This window comes from Eretmochelys imbricata, chromosome 1, assembly GCF_965152235.1.
Source record: "Eretmochelys imbricata isolate rEreImb1 chromosome 1, rEreImb1.hap1, whole genome shotgun sequence".
Taxonomy (NCBI): domain Eukaryota; kingdom Metazoa; phylum Chordata; order Testudines; family Cheloniidae; genus Eretmochelys; species Eretmochelys imbricata.
Window position 1 is genome coordinate 158,700,472 of NC_135572.1, and position 13,721 is coordinate 158,714,192.

At 46.6% G+C, this 13,721-nt stretch overlaps 1 protein-coding gene across 1 annotated transcript in view; it reads left to right on the forward strand.

Moving 5' to 3' along the window:
* Positions 1-13,721, forward strand: part of LOC144262639 (cystathionine beta-synthase-like) — a 49,859-nt gene that overhangs the window by 18,032 nt on the left and 18,106 nt on the right. Inside the window, exons 3-7 of the mRNA XM_077812711.1 lie at positions 4,043-4,177; positions 8,133-8,212; positions 9,459-9,590; positions 11,363-11,432; positions 13,167-13,258. Of these exons, the coding sequence (XP_077668837.1) occupies positions 4,043-4,177; positions 8,133-8,212; positions 9,459-9,590; positions 11,363-11,432; positions 13,167-13,258 (509 nt within the window). The remainder of the gene's footprint in view (positions 1-4,042; positions 4,178-8,132; positions 8,213-9,458; positions 9,591-11,362; positions 11,433-13,166; positions 13,259-13,721) is intronic.

The window sequence follows — 13,721 nt, forward strand, 5'->3', positions numbered from 1 at the left end:
GCAGAAGAACACCAAAATGAGAGGTCCCCTCAGCCTGGAGAAGTAAGTGGCCCTCACCACCTGGAAGCTCGCCGCCCCTGATTGCCACTGGTCCGTGGCTAGCCAGTTCACTGGTAGATCAGCTGTCGGGTCTGTTGCCATTGAGCTTTGCAGTGCTGTTCAGAGGGAGCTGCCGCGCTGTATGACACAGCTCAGCAATGCACAGGGAGTTATTGATGGCTTCGCATAGATGGGGTTCCTGAACTATATAGGGACTGTTCTTTGCCCCCCACACCACATCAAAGACTTTATCAACAGGAAGGATATGTCTCATTGCCGCCAGGGCAGGCTGATCACTGCGGAAGGTTCACAGCTATTAATATGAGGTGGTCTGGAAAGGTCCATGATGCCAGGATCTTTAGAAACGCAGGCCTGTTTGCTGGATTGAGCAAAGGGAACTGTTGCTCTCAGCATACCATAGACATTAGTGAAGTTGATTCCTCCTGCCATTCTGGGAGCCCCAGCTTTCCCCTCTGCCTCCCTGGCTTATGAAGCCTTTTACGGGACACTTTGACAAGAAAAATGTTGACTTTTAACTATATCGTGTGTGGCTGCCAAATGAGAGCAGTGTGTGCATTTGAAAGACTGAAGGGAAGGTGGAGGTGTCTCATGGCAAGGCTGGATGACATGCCGCCTGTGATAGCTGCTTGCTGCATTTTGCACATCTGCGAGAGCAAGGGAGAGAGCCTAACGGAGGGGTGGGAGGAGTAGATGGAGAGACGTTCTGACTGTTATGGACAGCTGGAGGGAGCGTCTCTGCAAAATGCCCCAACTGGTTAGGGAAATAGAGTCAGGGAAGTGTTTTGCTCCTACTTTGAGGCCAGGGGTAGTTGTGGATAATGAATTTCTTTGTACCAAAGAAATGACTGAAAAGTGCATTGATTTCAGGAGGAACTAGCTGAAAGCCCGTGCTGTTGCATGGGGGTAATTCATAGTTGTGTGTAAAAATGCTGAAAAGCACCTGAGAACTTAAAAATTGGATAGTAGCAGACAATCTCAGTGATGATTGAACCTGGTGAAATCCTGGACAAAAAGAGCTCTCAACCATGCTTGCAGCTGCTTCTATTGCTTCACACTGACTCAGACGTGCTAGGCTTCAGAATGACACACATGCACAGTGACAACCCTGGGATCTTATTACATAGATTAATACTATGGGACAGATATTCTAATTGATGCAAGAGAGTTGTTCCCCAGTGAAATTTTTTAGCTTCTTCTTTGCCTTGTCCCATCATTTGGGGTTGGTGGTTCTTTTTCTTCATCCCAAATATTCTTATTGAGTGCGTTTTCCAAGCTGACACAAACTTTCTTCATGTCCTCCTTCAGTGTCTCAAACCACCTTTTTCTAGGTCTTCCTCATCTTTGTGCTGGGATTACTAGGCCTTGTACTCTCTCTGGCCAACATATTCCATGTCTCATTGTCTCAGATGATCCAGCAAATGACATAGTTAATAAATAACACCACTTGAATAAAAAAATAACAGAGGGCATGCATCATGTGCATCAGGTCCCTTTGCAGGACCATGCATTCCATTCTGATTCTTTATGAATGCTTCAGGAAACCAACCCTTCACACCTCTGCCTTCATAACCCTGTATTGGGATACTGTCACTACGGTCCCTGAGCTGCCTCTTTTGCTTCGCTTGGAGGATTGCTAGTCTTTCAGCAGGTGATAAGGCCCCTGTACGTGCAGGCTGTAGCATTGCAAGTGCTAAGGGAAATCAGAAAAAACACAGGTAGTTATTGTTCTGTGGCTTGTCTCCGTGTTAACAAGGAATAAATGTTTGTTTTCTCCCAATTGTGGAGTCCCATTCCCATCTGCTCTTCCCACTCTGAGGTTCATTTCAAGGTAAGACGTTTTCCAGTGTACCTTTCCCCTGGTATAGGCCCTCTGTATAAAGGCTGGGTGAGTTGGTTTTGTGGGGGTGGAGGGAGGGCAGGCAACAGGGGCAGATTATTAATTGCTTGTGCACCTCTGCAGGCTGCCCATACCTGGAGGTTGTTACCAGGAGGCATGTCCCCAGGAGACACAAGAGGGGCTTTTTCAAAAAGGCAGTGGGCAAACCAGGAAGATATGCAGTGTTGCTGTTTACCAGGATGTTGTCTCCCCAGCAGGTGCAGGACTGGAAAGGAAACATAAGTTATATGAGTGGCCTTACGTTTTCTTTTATAACACCTGTCGATCAGCACAAAGTACACTGCAAAATAAACTTGTGCAGTAACTGGTGTGAACAAGGGGATAACAATGCTGTGGGAATGACTAAAAATAGTCATGTTTGCCTTTTGAAATGTCCCTGTAGCCTGATTTTGGCAATTTACCTCATAAAATTTAAACCCTGAAAGTACATTATCTGCTGATTTGTTTTCATAAGGGCGTTCCTTGCAGCGTATGGTTCTAACAACTCAGCGTGGGTTAGGGTGACACAAACTGGCTCTTAGATTGTAAAGTCCACCCTGTCTCCTCCCTGTTCTGTTCAGCCTGAGCTCAGCTGTTGGGCTTCAACAAACAGGGCCAGGTTCTGTTACCCCTCGTCTCCCTGAGTAGTAATTTACTCCAAAAGTTGTCCCGGCCCCATGGACTTCAGCAGGACCTCTTGTGGAGTAAGGTCCCAATCTTGCTCTAATTGAAGCCAATATCAAAACATTGGCTTCAAAGGGAGCATAACCAGCTCTGAGGTACTACACAAACAGAGTAAGCGTATGAGAATCTGGCCCAATGATAATTATTTATTTCATTAGGTAGCCTAGAAAAACAGCACAAAAAGTTACTTTCAAAGTTCTACATCTTTATAAATCTACAACAATACAGGAACTGCTGCACCAGAAAAGGCCAATGATTAAGGCTGTGAGTTTGCAACAGAGGTCGTGGAAGTCACGGATTCTGTGACTTTCTATGGCCTCCATGAAATTCTGTAGCTGCAGTAGCCAGTGTGGCTGATGCCAGGGCCACCCGAGCAACTGGCCCTGGAGCCAGCTGCTTAGGCAGCCCCGGGCCCAGCCAGTGCCAGAGTCAGTTGCTCAGGTGGCCCCACAGCTAGCCAGATGGGCCACTGCTGGAGCGGCCCTGGGAACAGCCGCACCGGCTGCTGCTTGGCGGCCCTGGGCAGCTGGCCTCAGAGACTGCCCTAGCAGCAGCTGGTGTGGCTGGCCCTCGGGACTGCCTGAGCAGCTGTCCTGGGGTGGCGGAGCAGCGACCGGAGCGTGGCCCCAGGGGTGGCCGGAGTAGCCGGTGCTCGGTGGCCTCAAGCATCTGGCCCTGGGGCCCCCCAGAGCAGTGGTCGATGGGGCTGGACCCAGGCTCCCCCAGTGCAGCAGTACCCCAGGGACCCCCCAGAGCAGCGGCACTCTGGGTGGCCCTCCAGAGCAGCAGGGGCTGCAGGGCCAGGGCAGCTAAGATTTAGTCATAGTCTGACTTTTACTAAAAATACCCATGACTAAGTCATTGCCTTAACCATGAGCTGTGCACTCACTTCTTCCATCTCTGACACTGGCTGCTGTTGGATGCCTCAGAGGAAGGAGAAACACCCACTTTATGACTGTGTGACCCAACCTGGCAATCCTCTTGTGTCCAGAAATGGGAGGACTGATAGCTCATAAAACAGACTTAGAAATCTGGCACTTGGTAGTAGAACTTGTTATTCTTTATTGACTTGAATTTTACTGAATAACAAATGCTATTAAAATGTAAAACAAACAATATCTCTTCATTCCATCTCTTATGTACCTGGCCCTTATACTATAGACTAATGCTACAGATAATGGTGTGTTTGGGAGTTTGCTAGTGGTTAATTACAATGACATATTATTATTATTTTTTTTTTTTTTTTTTTGTGTTCTTGGTGAGGGGTGAATGGTGAGAATCTGAGAAGAACTGATACGTTTCTCTGTGTAGAAAGTCACTCTGTAGTGATGGTTTTAGCATATTTGATAGCAGGGATAAAATTGTATGCAGGTGAGTTGGATTTGGGCTCATCTGTAATTTGGGCTCCTCTTCAAATTCTAGTGGCAAAGTGCGAGTACTTCAATGCTGGGGGGAGCGTGAAGGATCGAATCGCCCTGAGGATGGTGGAGGATGCTGAAAGAGCTGGGATCATAAAACCCGGAGACACACTCATTGAGCCAACATCAGGAAACACAGGTAGGAACTGGATTTGTGGCCCTGCATTTGGAAAGCATGGTTATGGAATAGAATGATGGCCTGATATTTTTGAGTGGGACACATAGGAGGGGGTGGGATGGAAGCTTTTGGAGCCTTTCAGCTCCTACTACAATGAAGAGGGGAAATGAGGCTTGCTAAACCTTTTCTGTTAAAGGAAGTTTTCCCTTTGTGATGTTACACTCTATATGTTTTTATGAAAATATGCTAATGAGTGTGAATATAATGTAACTGGAATATGCTTCATGCAAAAGGGCTCTTGTAAGGTATCGTTACAAAGCTTATAATCTACTGAGTGTAGTCATACTATTTGTATAAATGTATCACTCTTGTATCTGAAACTAGAAATATGAAATATAACTCTGAGGGCCTATTGTAATTATGCAAAGTGTGGGTCATTAATGGTAGTTTGGGATCTTGATGGCTCCCATTAACCAGGACAATTGCCTGCAGATTACTCTGTTTTGTGTGTGTGGTTGTTGGAGGGGGGGTGGGGGGTGAGAAAACCTGGATTTGTGCTGGAAATGGCCCACCTTGATTATCATACACATTGTAAAGAGAGTGGTCACTTTGGATGGGCTATTACCAGCAGGAGAGTGAGTTTGTGGTGGGGGGGGGGGGGCGGAGGGTGAGAAAACCTGGATTTGTGCTGGAAATGGCCCAACTTGATTATCATACACATTGTAAGGAGAGTGATCACTTTAGATAAGCTATTACCAGCAGGAGAGTGGGATGGGAGGAGGTATTGTTTCATGGTCTCTGTGTATATAATGTCTTCTGCAGTTTCCACAGTATGCATCCGATGAAGTGAGCTGTAGCTCACGAAAGCTTATGCTCAAATAAATTGGTTAGTCTCTAAGGTGCCACAAGTACTCCTTTTCTTTTTGCGAATACAGACTAACATGGCTGCTACTCTGAAATCTGTTTTACTTGTAAGTCTTCCTGTATACCGGTGTGCTGGCAAATGGGTAATGAAGTCTTATAGTGACATGTGATCATGTCACCTGAACTGGAATCCATCTTTAACCTGGTGTTTTTCCATTCAGAAGGAGGGGTGGGAACCCAGAGAGGGATAAAGGATTCACGCCTTATGCAAAAGATATATAAGTGGGTGGAACAGAACAAAAGGGGCAGCCATCATGAGAAATCCCCTAGCTACCACCTGAGCTGGAACAAGGGCTGTACCAGGGGAAAGGATTGTGCCCAGACCAGGAAGGTGTCCGGTCTGTGAAAGAAACTTATTGAAACATCTCTGAGGGTGAGATTTTATCTGTATTCAGTTTTATTACTGTACTAGACTTAAACTTGCATGTTTTATTTTATTTTGCTTGGTAATTCACTTTGTTCTGTCTGCTATTACTTGAAGCCACTTAAATCCTACTTTCTGTATTTAATAAAATCACCTTTTACTTACTAATTAACCCAGAGTAAGTATTAATACCTGGGGGGGGGGGTGGGAGGGGGAAACAGCTGTGCATATCTCTCTATGAGTGTCATAGAGGGTGAACAATTTATGAGTTTACCCTGTATAAGCTTTATACAGGGTAAAACAGATTTATTTGGGGTTTGGACCCCATTGGGGGTTGAGCATCTGAGTGTTAAAGACAGGAACACTTCTTAAGTTGCTTTCAGTTAGTCTGCAGCTTTGGGGCATGTGGTTCAGACTCTGGGTCTGTGTTGGAACAGACTGGCATGTCTGGTTCAACAAGACAGGGTGCTGGAGTCCCAAGCTGGCAGGGAAAGCAGGGGCAGAAGTAGTCTTGGCACATCAGGTGGCAGCCCCACGGGGGTTTCCATGATCCAGCCCGTTACACCCTTTTCCAGTGCCCATTGACCCCATCTGTTGCTGATGTATTCATGTTTGCTGGGAAAGTTTGATTAAGAAAATTTACCTCCTGGCCTGATGTGTAGCTGCAGGCATGTGTGTTACATTGTTATACGTGTTTTAGTCTGGAAATTAGCCTCTGTCCTTATAACGCTGTCTCTGTCCTCAACTCACCCACCCCATCCCAAACTGTGCCTAACTGTCGCATCACACCAGAGGAAGTAAGATCTCAGGGGTGATTTAGTGCTGAAATTCCTAGGTGGGTTAAAACTGCACCAAGGTGTCAAAGCTGCAGAGCCAGTGTGTGGTAATATTGGGTAGTTCGCAAACAACAATGCATCTAACAACAAGATTGAGAGGAGCTGTACACGTAAAGCACATTTCCTGGCTGCGAGGTTATCGAATAGCTAGAGCAAGTTTCCACAGAGGAATTTCCCTGACTTCCCCCAGCAAATAAATAGGCTTGGAAGGATTAGAAATGTCAGTAAATATTCATTTCACTGCGTGCACACACGCAAACCAATGGGAAAATATTTCCATCACTAATAATCAAAATTTACAGACAGGCAAAGTAAGAAAAATGCTGCTTGAGACTTAATTAGAGGCAAAATCCAATGACCTGGGACTTTTGAAACAGGCTTATTACAAATGGACAAGTGCATGAATAGTAAAAGCAGGTGGGATTTGACGGTTGAAAGCTCTTTGCATTGTATATTTTGGCGGACGATGTGGACAGTTTGTGTTTTAACGGCTAGAAAGCTTTAACTTTTTGAACATCGGTGTCTATTGTCATTAAACCATTCTCTTACCCTGCCCCCACAACATTCCACAACTTTGATCGTTTAAATGGCTAAAAATCTTTAAAAATGCTTAAAAATAAACATCAATATGATCCGTCACAATGACAAAACAAATGAAAATTTAATGTTGCCAAGCCTACAAATACATCATTGCTTCTCCCATATCTGCCTTACTTAGTCTTAGCTGGCCAGGAACAAGCTAGGGCCAGTTCATGGCTGGGAGAGAAGGTGCAGGAGCTTTTCCCCATTCTGTAGCTTGCACAAGAAGCAGGTGCAACTGGCCGGGGCTGCACCCTTCCTATTTTCCTGGTGCGTGCAGGACCCCCAAGCAGCTAGGGCTATGGGTCTGTCTCCCCCCACCCCCTCGCAGTAGCAGGTCAAACAAGACCAGCATAGCTGAGGAGGATTAAACTGCACCCTATACAAGGGTGTAGATGCCACAGGGCTCAGGAAGGAATTCTGCACCCCCGAGGCAGCATTCCTCCTTGTACTTGCCTAGGGGTCGTGTGACTCCACACCACTTCCAACACTAGGCTGTGCCTGAATGGCATGATTGAGCTCAGAGTAGGGGCCTACAGTGGAATTTCTTTGCTTTTTGTTATCTGACCATTTGATCTAGCTCTAATACTAAAGCAATTTCTACCAATCCTCTGGCAGGCTGCATTTAACTCCTGCGTGTATTGCAGACATTTTCGACAGCACGTCCTAGTACAGAAGCAATGTTTCACGCATGCCCTGTGCATCATTTACCTTCCCCATCCAGCATGGGAACAGCTGGCTCAGTCAGTCATTCCAAGTGAAATTAGAGCACAGATACACTTTGCCAATGAGCCATGGAGTGAGGCTGGCACATGTGCAGCTTTGTCCCACACGTTAGCCTGCTGGGGGCGGGGGGCATTAAGCAGTCCTGAGGAGAACAGAGAGCTGTCTAAGCGTAATTATATCTTTTCTGTGTGAAACGACACATGTGGGAAAACAAGAGATCGGTGCGTTGCTAAGTGTAGAAAAATGCTTCTGAGCCTTTCCAGTCCCTTCAGTTTGTATGCTGTGAAAATATACTGCTCTTCCCCAGTTCTCAGGGACACAAGAGACTTAATTACAAGTAAACTCTCAAATTAGAACATCCTCCTACACTAGGACTGTCAGAGAGCATGCAAAAAGTCTAAGATGGTACATTGCTATTTAGCTTTTACGTGCAAATTCAGGAGCTGCATTTACCAGATTAACACAGGACTTGCAGGAGACTGTGACTGTCAGTTGACCTTTCCAAATGCTGTCACTGAATAATTCCCTTTCCTCCCCCACTGCTTAGGAATCGGACTGGCCCTCGTTGCTGCAGTGAAAGGCTACCGCAGCATCATTGTGTTGCCAGAGAAAATGAGCATGGAGAAGGTCAGAGTCCTTTATGGTATTACACTAAAATCCTGGGAATGGGGAAAGTTCTCTCTCTTTAGAACTAGTGAACCCTTTCCTATATAGGGTAACAATCCTAGTTACAAGTAATGGCATATCTTTGTAGTTATTCAGAAGAGTTCTCTGGACAATGAAGCAGGCAATGATAATCTGACTGATTATCTGGTGTCAGCTATGCAGCTGGTGCAATATATTAGCCAAATATGGTACATTTCTGCACAGAGATGATGCAATTTTGCGTCTATGGGGGTGTGTGATGGTTAGAGCAAAGGAAAGGTATGCAGGGCTCCTTGGTTCCATTTCCAGTTCTGCTGCTAACTTCTTGTGTGACTTTTGGCAAGTCACTTAACCTCTCTGTCCATTTCCCTCTATGTAAACTGAAGATATTTATAGTTACCTCATAGGAGTATTAATCAGAAACCCCATCAAGATGGCAGAAATTTCACATGATCTTGTGAGAGTTCCTCCATTTGGGGCAAAAATCTCAGAATAACAGTTTGCAAGACTTTGGTGCCTTTGAATTCAGACCTGAATCCTAGCCCTGACTTGGCTCAAACCTCAACCCTAACCTAGACCTAATCTGGATCAAACACCACCTCCTCAGCCCAACTGTAATAACCCACCCAACAAATGATCAGAAAACGAAGAGCTCTAATACCTAGCTCTCCTGTTCTCACCGCTACACAACAGTGTCTCTCTGTTGATAAACACTCATTCTCAGGTACTCCATTCCTGTGCTTATGGCCAGTTTGCTCTACCTGTATTCTGGATCTGTGCTGGGGCTGCCCAGTCCATGGTGTACATTAGAGCAGCCTTGGGAGTGCTCTAAGATATGCTTTGCTCCATATGTCCCTTGGAAACCAGCAAATAGTAGTAGTGCAGTTGATTCTGGTCATGCCTCCCAGCTACCACTTAGTTGTAGAGGCTAGGAGCATGGCCAGGCTTAGAATCCTTATGCCAGGCTGGGAAGGCCTTCTGAATTTAGGAATATTTTCAGGCTGCATTGCCAACCAATTTAAAGGCCCATTATGCTGCCAAAACGATGTAAAAGAGCATTAGTGAGTGTGACTGAGAATCAGACATTGTATCTCTAAACCACTCTAAATGTTAAATGTCTCATGAATGCAAAGCCCAGTCTGGCTTTTGACACTAACATGAATATACAGGTTCAGATTACCAGCAGTACAGGAGATCAGCTTTATTGTGTCTGATTTATATTTTACAGGTTGATATACTAAGGGCTCTTGGTTCTGAGATTGTTAGGACTCCAGGCGCCAAGTTTGATTCCCCTGAGTCTAATGTTTCTGTTGCTCAGAGGCTGAGAAATGAAATCCCGAACTCCCACATTCTGGACCAGGTAAATTCAATTACTTTTTGGGTTTTCTCTTTAAATCTGGATTGTACAGGATTGCCTAGGTCTGCTCATCTCGCTCATTCTGCTACAACTCTGTAAGATACTCAGCGCCATTGTGGCACTTCTTGCCACTGCATTTCTTCTCCCAGACACTGATGCTCATTTTTAGGGCACATGTGACTTGGCTTCTCTTCCTTGAAATACTGGGCTGCAAAACCAAAATAAGAGGCATATTCAGAGACTGTGGAACTTGTGGCAAAGTTTTGGGGGTTTGAGCACATTTTGATCCTGTTCTGTCTGGAGAGTGTTTTACGACCACTTTAAAGTACATTTTTATGCTTGAGAAAGGTTCCTGACTGGCAGCACTGGAAAAAAGTATGTTGTGTATATATAAATAGACTCACAGTGAAGATCAAACAAACCGCTTATAGTAACCCCTGCTACAGAATGGGCAGTGGTAATCTGAGCCCGTCCCTCTTTGCCCCACACATTGACACGTACGTACAAGGATCACTTGCTATGGGCTGGTACGTTCTTGCCACAGGGCTCACCGTAGGGAGGGACAGGTTAGTTTAGTCTTCTTGCTTAGAGGATCATTGACCTTTCTACAGTCTCTGCGAATGAGCTTCCTTGAGGCAGCAGCATGGGCTTGTCGAGGCCTGAGCTTGGAGCTGGAAGTCAGGCACTTCTGAGTTCTGCTCCTGGGCTACCTGATGACTCACTGTGCTGAAAAATCACGAGATTTTTTAAAACAACAACAAAAAGTAATAATACATGGGGGCAGAGGGGGGTTTCTTTGCTGGGGGTTTATGAGCTTTTTGGGTGCACTCTCGTCACATTTGCAGGTTTTTCTCTGCAACCACGTGGATTAAAAGCTTACTTTTAAAAAAAATGGAAGCTGAGTTTCTCAGGGAATCGCTGGCCTCCAGGAGCTGGAGCTTTAAGAAAAGCACCAAACATCACAAGAGTTGGCACCACTGAACTAGAAACACCCATGCCAGCAGCTCTCCACCAACTGCAGGGCTCAGAGTTCTGGGAGCTCCTTCATTCCCCTCATCCCCTAGCCCTGCCGCCTGGGAGGCAGCTAGGAGCACTCGTCCTCTGGAAGCACAAGATGGGGTGGGCAGCAGCATACTCTGTCCCAGAAGGAATATGTCTGAGTGGGGCATAGTGGTCATGCCCTTTCACCCCCATGAACACCCAACAGTGGCAAGGGATCAGCACTGAGGGGAGGCACAAACATCTGTTCGATAGTGTCACAGCACTCCTAGGAACATAGTTTCCCCTTCATGCCCGTTTCTGATCTCCGCCGGTGTGTTGCCTCCAGAATTCCCTTGCTCAGACACTACAGCTCCCTTCCATACCCTCAGGCAGCTCCCCCTCTTGCCAGTCTTCATCAGGCTATGTCTGTTTTGTGTTCAGTCATGAAGGGATGTGCCCATCCAACAGCATTGCCAACACCTGGTTTTCTATCAGCCTGTGTCTTCCATGGGGGCATGGGGTTGGGTTAGGGGCATAGCTGGGGACAACATTCCTGTCCTTCTGTTTAGCTCCTCACTGGAAAACATACCACACACTGCAGTACCTCCCTAAAGCCCAAGACATCAAGTTACTAGACTCTCTCCCTGGCCTGCTCGGATTGTGGCACAGTGTTGCGCAGGACACGGAGGGGGCTTTTTATGCCTTGAGTAAAACACCTCTGTAGCTGTTCTTAGTTCAGTGTCTGACCCTCACTGTTAACCGTAACATACACTGTTCTCTGTTGTAATAAACAGTACCGAAATCCCGGCAACCCGATGGCTCATTATGACACCACCGCTGAGGAGATCCTGGAGCAGTGCGAAGGTCCTGTTTGTTCTATCTCGGCCATGGATTGCACATGCCATGTCCTTCTGAGGGAGGGTTATGTTACTTTATGGTCTTATTTATTTAAATGTGTAGAAAAGCTAAAAAGGGACTTGGTAAGTTACAGGCACCCTTGACATAACTTTAAATAACCCCTGAGCGCAGCAATTTGGGATGACCCCCCTCCCCCTTGAACAATTCCCCACCCTTGTAATTACAATTCCCCTCCATTTTCAAAAGCCTCGGGAAAGAGATGAGCCTTGCAACACAGTTGGGCTAATTTGGACCCTGGAGGAAACAAATTACAAAGTAGTGGGTCCCTTATGGAGAATGGCTAACCAGCAGTCTCCTCTCTCTTGCCTCTGCTGCTGTCAGCTGTGACAGCATGGCCTGGGGAACGTAGGGACATGACACAGTGCTGGGTGGCACAGTGAAGGTGGCCATCTACCTGCAGTTGTGGCATCACTGTAATGGGTTAGCTGAAAGCACTAAATGGGTCAAGAGGCCTCCCTGGGAATATCACTCCATACGAGTAATCAGCGCACTGTAGCTGATCCAGCAAAGTCATTAGTAAATTAAAATGGATCAGAACTTTGCGAGAGCTGCAGAGACTAATCCATCTTAATTTGGTGGCTGGAATAGGCAATAAAAGAATTTCAGTCCTTGTCTAGATGGGAAAAATGGAACCCATCCCCAGTGGTAGAAAGAGTGAAAGGCAGAGTGAACACAGGGCTCAGGTGTTTTAACAAGGTTAGCTGACAATGCTGGCAAGAAAGCCTGAGCCCTGCCTATACTATACTGTGCACCATTGCTAGCCCTGGCAGCAACCAGTAATGAATTATGTCTCATTTTTGCCAGTGTAGTTACAGCCTAAAACTCTCAGGGCCTGAGTCTACTCTCACTTCCACCCAGTGGCGGATTAAAGATTTTGCCGCCTCTAGGCCCTGAAATAATTGCTGTTCCCCCCCCCCCGCCCCCGCCCCAGCTCACCTTCGCCTCCGCCTCCGCCTCCTCCCCGAGCGTGCCGCTGGGTCCTGCTTCTCCTTGCTCCCTGCCAGTGCTTGTGCGGGAAACAGCTTCGCGAAGGAGGGGGGAGGGGGGAACGCGGCGCGCTCAGGAGAGGAGGCAGGGCCAGGGTGAAGATTTGGAAAAGGGAACCAATAGGGGCAGGGAGGGGGCGGGGAATGGGGGTGGGGTTGGGGCAGGGCGGGGGGGGAGGGCGGGAACCGGCGCTGGGGGAAGCAGCCTCTGGCTGCTATTATAAATTTGCTGCCCCTGCAAATTTGCCACCCTAGGCCTAGGCCTTATCAGCCTAGGCGTTAATATGCCTCTGCTTCCACCACTTTTACATCCATGTAAATACACTGACTTCAGTGGAGCTGTTCCTGGCTTATACTGATGTCAGAGCTCTCTCTTAGCTGGACGCTAAGGCCAGCCAAATCAATGCGTGCTATAGCTAATGTGTCTGCAGAATTTCAACACAACATAGTGCAAAAGGATAGAGTTACCAAGCTAGCAATCTATCAAAGTACAATGGGGTGAAGCTTATTGGCGCATCACAGCACTACAATGCTTCTGCTCACTAGCATGAATTTTGTCCAGTTTTCGACATGGACAGGTTCTCTGTGCACAAGAACATGTGTAAAATACCTACTGATGTGACATGCCAGAATAAACCAGTTGTGGAGAACATTTCCATCCTCTCTAAATGCTTCTCACCTCCTTTAACTGCAGGCAAGGTCCACATGGTCGTGGGTGGAGCTGGCACAGGAGGTACCATCACTGGCATTGGCAGAAAGCTGAAGGAGAAGTGCCCGGAATGCAAAGTAGGTAGAAAGACTGACCTGCACATTGATCATTAGTGGCAACCTGGTGCTTTTCTGTCCTTTCCTTTGACTAGAGAAATGCCCTTGACATCTCTTCGGGGGCGATGCCATTGACTGACTGCTCGCTCACCTGCAGCTGGGCTGAGCCTGATTATTAGAAAGAAAAGGAGGACTTGTGGCACCTTAGAGACTAACCAATTTATTTGAGCATGAGCTTAAAGCTCATGCTCAAATAAATTGGTTAGTCTCTAAGGTGCCATAAGTCCTCCTTTTCTTTTTGCGAATACAGACTAACACGGCTGTTACTCTGAAACCTGATTATTAGAGTGTCTGTTTTCCACTTTTACTGAACCAGGAAGTGTACAGATGCAGCTCACTTTTGATGGTAACAATTTTCAGTTACTCTCAACATGAGCTGGATTCAGACTAGTGACTTAGAGGTAGAAGGCTCCACACCCCCATC